Source organism: Loxodonta africana, chromosome 6 (genome assembly GCF_030014295.1).
Source record: "Loxodonta africana isolate mLoxAfr1 chromosome 6, mLoxAfr1.hap2, whole genome shotgun sequence".
NCBI lineage: Eukaryota > Metazoa > Chordata > Mammalia > Proboscidea > Elephantidae > Loxodonta > Loxodonta africana.
The window spans coordinates 70,555,549-70,563,511 of NC_087347.1; the positions used below are offsets into that span (position 1 = coordinate 70,555,549).

The window sequence follows — 7,963 nt, forward strand, 5'->3', positions numbered from 1 at the left end:
CTGGGCCCGGGGGCACGCGCGCTACCTGCGATCTGAGAGACGAAAGCTTCCGCCACCAGAGACATTTCGGCTAGGCGGCCTCGAACCCGTACTTCCCGCTCCCCGCGGCCCCGAGCAGCCTCCTCGTAACTCCGGCAGCTCCTGGCAGCTAACGAGCCTGGCCTGGACTGACGATCGGACTTGCAAAGCACAACCCGCAGCAGCGGCAGCGGCGTGAGCGGCGGCAGCGGCGGCGCGGCGGCAGCGAGGCTCCCAAGGTTACCGCCAGGCCCAAGCCAGGAACTTCCGGTGCAGCTGACAGCCGTGCGCGAGCGCTTCCGCCGGCCCCGCCCCCGCACCCACGTATGGGGGCTCTCGGAGTCGGGCGGTCAGGTGCTCTCCGAGACCCGAGCTTCCTGCCAGTCCGCGTGGGTCTCGACTCGAGTCGCCAGTTTAGGGGGCAGTCTCCAAACTCCGGGAACCCTCGGGGTTTTTAAGTATCATTTTTGTGAGCAAAAGGAAGGAACTAACATTTTTAAAGCCCCACAGGTACCAGAAACTTTAAAAATACATATATTCTACTTCAGTTCATACTCAACAACCCGATAAAATGGTATTGTTATCGCCACTTTACGAATAAGGAAATAAGCGTAGAGAATTTAAACGGCCTGCTCAGGGAGTCAGCGCAGGCCCAGATTAATTCCCTTTCCACTGTACTGCTGAGTTGATGGGTCCGTGGGCAGCCATTAGTGTTTAATTATTTCTTTAGTCAAACATGCTTGCCAGAGGTAAGGTCAGTACCCACGCTGGGAGATAGTTTTCGCTTCAATTTCTGTACACCTAAAATGAAGCTTATCTTGGAGAAGAATCCTTAGCTCCACACACTTTTCACCGTTTGGGAGTGGTGCGACAGGAAGAGGAGAGTATACTAAAATCTACAAGCGATCTTTTCTCCCTTAACCTAGTAACTTCATATACATATACAATTAAATAAAAATCAGTATATATTATGGATTTCCAAACCACCAAACCCAATGCCGCAGAGTCGACTCAGACTCGTAGCGGCCCTATAGGACAGAGTAGAACTGCCCCATACGGTTTCCAAAGCTGTAAATCTTCAGAAGCCGACTGCTACATCTTTCTCTGCCAAGCAGCTGGTGGGTTCCAACTGCCGACCTTTTGTTAGCAGCTGAGTGCTTTAACCGCTGGGCCACCAGTGCTCATTCATTATAGATTCGTTCTTGTTGTTAGGTGCCCTCGAGTTGGTTCCGACTCATAGCGACCCTATGCACAAAAGAAGGAAACACTGCCTGGTCCTGACCCATCCTTACAATCGTTGTTAAGCTTGAGTTCATTGCAGCAGCCACTGTGTCAATCCACCTCGTTTAGGGTCTTCCTCTGTTCCACTGACCCTGTACTGTGCCAAGCATGATGTCCTTCTCCAGGGACTGATCCCTCCTGACATGTCCAAAGTATGTAAGATGCAGTCTTGCCATTCTTGCTTCTACGGAGCATTCTGGTTATACTTCTAAGACAGATTCGTTTGTTCTTTTGACAGTCCATGGTATATTCAATATTCTTCGCCAACACCACAATTCGAAGGCGTCAGTTCTTCCATCTTCCTTATTCATTGTCCAGCTTTCACATGCCTATGATGCAGTTGAAAATACCATGGCTTGGGTCAAGCGCACCTTAGTCTTCAAGGTGACATCTTTGCTCTTCAACATTTTAAAGAAGTCCTTTGCAGCAGATTTACCCAATGCAATGTGTCTCTTGATTTCTTGACTGCTGCTTCCATGGCTGTTGATTGTGGATCCAAGTCAAATGAAATCCTTGACAACTTACTGTCTCTTCTCCATTTATCATGATGTTGCTCACTGGCCCACTTGTGAGGATTTTTGTTTATGTTGAGGTGCAATCCATACTGAAGGCTGTGGTCTTTGATCTTCACTAGTAACTGCTTCAAGTCCTTTTCACTTTGAGCGAGCAAGGTTGTGTCATCTGCATAACGCAGGTTGTTAATGAGTCTTCCTCCAATCCTGATGCCCCGTTCTTCTTCATATAGTCCAGCTTGTCATATTAGTTGCTCAGCATACGGATTGAATAGGTATGATGGAAGAATATAACCCTGACGCACACCTTTCCTGACTTTAAACCAGTGTCCCCTTGTTCTGTCGGAACAACTGCCTCTTGATCTATGTAAAGGTTCCTCATGAGCACAATCAAGTGTTCTGGAATTCCCATTCTTCGCAATGTTATCCATAGTTTGTTATGATCCACACAGTCGAATGCCTTTGCTTAGTCAATAAAACACAGGTAAACATTCTTCTGGTATTCTCTGCTTTCAGCCAGGATCCATCTGACGTCAGCAATGATGTCCCTGGTTCCACATCCTCTTCTGAAACCAGCCTGAATTTCTGGCAGTTTTCCTGTAGATATACAGCTGCAGCCGTTTTTGAATGGTCTTCAGCAAAATTTTGCTTGCGTGTGATATTAATGATATTGTTCTATAATTTCCACATTCAGTTGGATCACACTTCTTGGGAATAGGCATAAATATGGATCTTCTTCCAGTCAGTTGGCCAGGAAGCTGTCTTCCATATTTCTTGGCATAGACGAGTGAGCACCTCTAGCACTGCATCTGTTTGTTGAAACATCTCAATTAATATTCCATCAATTCCTGGAGCCTTGTTTTTCACCACTGCCTTCAGAGCAGCTTGGACTTCTTCCTTCAGTACCATCGATTCCTGATCTTATGCTACCTCTTGAAATGGTTGAATGTTAACTAATTCTTTTTGGTATAATGACTCTATGTATTCCTTCCATCTTCTTTTGATGCTTCCTGTGTCATTTAATATTTTCCCCATAGAATCTTTCGCTATTGCAACTTGAGGCTTGAATTTTTTCTTCAGGTCTCTCAGCTTGAGAAACACCACGCGTGTTCTTCCCTTTTGGTTTTCCATCTCCAGCTCTTTGCACATGTCATTATAATACTTTGCCTTCTGGAGCCGCCCTTTAAAATCTTCTGTTCAGTTCTTTTACTTCATCAGTTCTTCCCTTTGCTTTAGCTGCTCAACGTTGGAGAGCAAGTTTCAGAGTCTCCTCTGACATCCATCTTGGTCTTTTCTTTCTTTCCTGTCTTTGCAATGACTTCTTGCTTTCTTCATGTATCATGTCCTCGATGTCATTCCACAACTCTTCTGGTCTTCGGTCACTAGTGTTCAATGCATCAAATCTATTCCTCAGATGGTCTCTAAATTCAGGTGGGATATACTTAAGGTCATATTTTGGCTCTTGTGGACTTGCTCTGATTTTCTTCAGTTTTAGCTTGAATTTTCATATGAGCAATTGATGGTCTGTTCCACAGTCGGCCCCTGGCCTTGTTCTGACTGATGATATTGAGCTTTTCCATCGTCTCTTTCCACAAATGTAGTCACTTTGATTTCTGTGTGTTCCATCTGGCGAGATCCATGTGTATAGTCGCCGTTAATGTTGGTGAAAGAAGGTATTTGCAGTGAAGAAGTCATTGGTCTTGCAAAATTCTATCAGTCAATCTCCGGCATTGTTTCTATCACTAAGGCCATATTTTCCAACTACTAACCCTTCTTCTTTGTTTCCAGCTTTCGCATTCCAATCACCAGTAATTATCAATGCATCTTGATTGCATGTTCGATCAATTTCTGACTGCAGCAGCTGATAAAAATCTTCTCTTTCTATTTAGAGACATAAAATATTACAAGTGGGCAGACTTCAAAGGCTATCTGGTGAGCCAAGGCCCCTTTCACTGATGTGAAACGGTGAGTGGCATGAGTCATTTTAAATCGCACAGTAAATCACAAAGTCAGACAGCTTACTAAGTTTTTGCAAAAGAAACCTGGTGTTCTAAGAATTGCTGCCCATGACATTTAGAAATCTGTCTGCTTTCCTTGTGCTTCCATAACCCTCTGAAATTCTATGACAGTTGAATTGTTCATATTTATGCACCCTTAACGAGATAATTTTTTTAAGGATAAGCCTTAAATCAACACACCCACTCCTCACTTACTGACATCGTTAGATTCCAAAAACCAAGTTGTTATGCAAAAATTGGCATTATGCAAAAATGGAGAATGGCCACATTAGATCACAAAATGGAAGATGACTGTATCATTACATAACGGCCAAATTACGTTGTTATATAACTGCCAAACCACTGAGAATTATGGCCCAGCCAAGTTGACATATAACCTTAACTATCACAGCCAGCATTAATCTCACCTCATACTTCGGTGATCATTACTGCCAGACATACGTCATTAGTATGGAAATGGTCAAATAGTAGATTTTTTATTATTGATGTAAATGCAAAATGCCAGATAACGAGATAGTCAATAAGTGAGGAGTAGGTGTATTTGTATTCCCCTCAGCAACTAAAAAAAAAAAAATTTTTTTTTTTTTTCCAGCAACTAGGAATCTTGTTAAACTAAATTTAAATTTACCCAAAAACTTCCATGAACATAAACACAGCAGTGTCTTCTGTCTGGCTGAGATTCAAAGTTGACAAGTGCCTGTGAATGGTAGACATAGGAGGAGACAATAGGCTTTTCTTGTTTGTACTGAAGGAGATAAGGCTGATAGTAAGAGTATGCTATGCCCAGTTTCTTCCTCCTCATTCCATGGGCAATATTGGCCAAGATAAATGAGCTACTCCAAGTATTTTGGTACCAGTGAAAAGAAAAGCTTTTCATTCCTGTCTGTGCTCATCACAGTGGAGAATTATGTATAACTGTAAAAATGAAGAAGATCCATTGTCATTTCAAGTTCTATGACCATGTCATGGATTGAATTGTGTCCCCAAAAAATGAGTGTATCAATTTGGCTAGGCCATGATTCCCAGTATTGTGTGATTGTCCACCATTTTGTCATCTGATGTGATTTTCAAATGTGTCGTAAATCCTATTTCTATGATGTTGATGAGATGGGATTAGCAGCATTTATGTTAACAAGGCAGGACTCAAGCTACAAGATTGGATTGTGTCTTGAGCCAATCTCTCCTGAGATATAAAAGACAGAAGTGAGCAGAGGGACATGGGTTCCTCATACCACCAAGAAAGCAGCACCAGGAGCATAGTGCATCCTTTGGACCAATGGTCCCTGTGCTGAGAAACTCCTTGTCATGGATTGAATTATGTCCTCCCAAAAATGTGGATATCAATTTAGCTGGGCCATGATTCCCAGTATTGTGTAATTGTCCTCCATTTTGTGATTGTAATTTTATGTTAAAGAGAATTAGGGTGGGATTGTAACACCGTTACTATGATCCAATGTAAAGGGAGTTTCCCTGGGGTGTGGCCTGCGCCACCTTTTATCTCTTAACAGATAAAAGGAAGGGGAAGTATCAGAGAGTTAGAGACCTCATACCACCAAGAAAGAAGCACTGGGAGCAGAGCGCATCCTTTAGACCTGGGGTTCCTGCGCAGAGAAGCTCCTAGTCCAGAAGATTGACAAGAAAGACCTTCCTCCAGAGCCAACAGAAAGAGAAAGCCTTCCCTGAAGATGACTCCCTAATTTGAACTTCTAACCTACTAGACTGTGAGAAAATAAATTTCTCTTTGTTAAAGCCATCCCCTTGTGGTATCTCTGTTACAGCAGCTCTAGATGACTAAGACACTCCTCTACTGGGGGAAGACTGATGGCAAAGATCTTCTCCCAGAGCCATCAGAGACAGAAAGCCTTCCCCTGGAGCTGGCACCCTGAATTTGGACTTCTAGCCTCCTAGACTGTGAGAGAATAAATTTCTGTTTGTTAAAGCGATCTACTTGTGGTATTTCTGTTATAGCAGCACTAGTTGACTAAGACAACCAAGTTTGATTTGCCACCATTATAAAGCTGTTCTACATTTTTAACAGTTTCGGGATTTTTAAGGCTTCTCCATACTGTAGAACCTGAGCCAAATCCTTAGAGAATACTGTGGATCGGACTGGAGAAAAGAAAATCAGATAAGTTAGATAAGCGCAAAGGTGAGCCCCAAAGTGGGAGAGAGGGACAAGAGCCAGGGACTGGGAAGACATGGAAGAGAAATGGAGCAAGATCAGAGGCAAAGTAAAACGTGCCCTGAAATTTTGGTCAGGAGTTTATCACTTGGTGCATTTGCATGAGTGAGCTGACTCAAAGTTCTGGGTTGGGATGGATACCAACCTTTGCTATTTTGGTGAGCTTTTTAAAAAAGACAGGGACCTACTGGGGGCACTATCTATGCTCAACCCTTTCTTCATTGTAACCAAGGAAGCAGAATCACCAGTGCCATATGGATTCGCTTTCTCTCCCTGACTGATGGTTCTTTTGCTTCCCACACAGGAAAGTTTAGGCTGGAAAGAATCTATAATGTGGGAGGTCTTTATAACTAAAAATTAAATCCAATAAAATGCAGATGTCCTGACAGTGCCCACAAACAAGCTCTCTTTGTAATAAATAGCCAACTGGAGAAAATAAATTTATGCATCTGTATTAGAACAACTGGCAGATTTAAAACTGAAGATCTGTTAAAGATCACCACAACTAAGGGAAATACAAGAAACAAGCCAATGGAATTTTTAAGAATGAGGTTATAAAACAAAAGTGCTAGGAAATCCATATGTTACCAAAAGGATACTCACACAGTTATTTAAAATAAAATATTGGTGTATTGACAACATTATTGTTTGCCTCAATAAAATCACTTTTCTTGCAAAACTGCTCTGTCATAAGAATATTTCCATGCCTCTAATCTAGATTTTATATTTCTTTATTAAATAGTCAGAAAACATACAGCTATTGTGATGAATATATACTGTATTAAGTAAGATTAAAATACAAATGTACTTTTCTGCAGTTCATTTTTCTCTGACAAAATGTTAATATTTAAATATTAATATTTTCTTTTAAAAAAATGCCTACGAGAGGAAATTTTTATCTGAGATTCCTTCAAAATTATACTATTTATTGGATATATGATAAATTCAGGTCTTTTTTCAAGTTAGTTTCTCCTCAGTCAACAGAATTATCCAGATGTCAACTCCAAATAGATGGATAATACAGTTAAAAACATTAACCATGCCTTTTTTTGCCCTAAAGATTTTTTGTTCGTAGGTAACAGTCTTTAATTCTTCAAGAACAATGAATCTATCGACAACTCAAACAGTCTAACATATGGGGTTTATAAAGAAATTTTTTTAAGGGTAAAAGATTATGGCAGACTTTTGTCTTTGTGTCTTTCCCCTTTCCTCTTCTTCTGCCCCTCCGCCCACCCTTTTTCATTCCTAAGAATTTATGACCAATCCAGGCCTATTAGGTTCTTACCTTTTTCTCACTTTCTGATCCTATTCCTGTATATTTTGAGCTAGTACACCCTCAACAAAGACTACCAGCCAAACTTTGGGAAATATCTACATTGTTGTTTCAAGTGGGCCTAACTAACGAAACTAACTGGTTGCTGTGGAGTCAACTCTAACTCATGGTGACCTCAAGTGTGCCAGAGTAGGACTGTACTCCACAGAGTTTTCTATGGCTGATTTTTCTAAAGTACATCACCAGGCCTATCCTTCTGAGGCTCCTCTGGGTGGACTCGAACTGCCTGCCTTTTGGTTAGTAGCCCAGTGCTTAAGCATTCACACCACCCAGGTACTCCTAAGTCAGCCTAGATTCTTCAACTATTAACTGATTTTCAAAGAAAATTTAAACACTAAATGTGTATAAAATAGTCTGCCAAATTGGGCCTATGCGTTGTCTCACTTTTCCATTTTTTAGAGTTTTATTTTTGATTGTGTTTTTATTGTTTCCTTTTTTTTTTTTTTTAAATAACATTCTATTGTGTTTTTGGTGAAGGTTTACACAGCAGTTTAGGTTCCCGTTTAACAATTTCTATACAAGTTGTTCAGTGACGCTGGTTACATTCTTCACAATGCATGATCTTTCTCATTATTTCTGTTCTGGTTGTTGTATTTTGTCTCACTTATTATTGGGAGCA

At 41.3% G+C, this 7,963-nt stretch overlaps 1 protein-coding gene across 1 annotated transcript in view; it reads right to left on the reverse strand.

Annotated features, from left to right (window-relative positions):
- The window catches only part of MTX2 (metaxin 2), a 97,256-nt gene extending 92,625 nt beyond the window's left edge, over nucleotides 1–4,631 (reverse strand). The window contains exons 1-2 of the mRNA XM_023542819.2: nucleotides 4,458–4,631; nucleotides 26–353 (exon numbers count right to left, since the gene is read on the reverse strand). Coding sequence (XP_023398587.2) covers nucleotides 26–353; nucleotides 4,458–4,631 — 502 coding nt within the window. The remainder of the gene's footprint in view (nucleotides 1–25; nucleotides 354–4,457) is intronic.
- Between the last annotated feature and the right edge of the window lie 3,332 nt (nucleotides 4,632–7,963).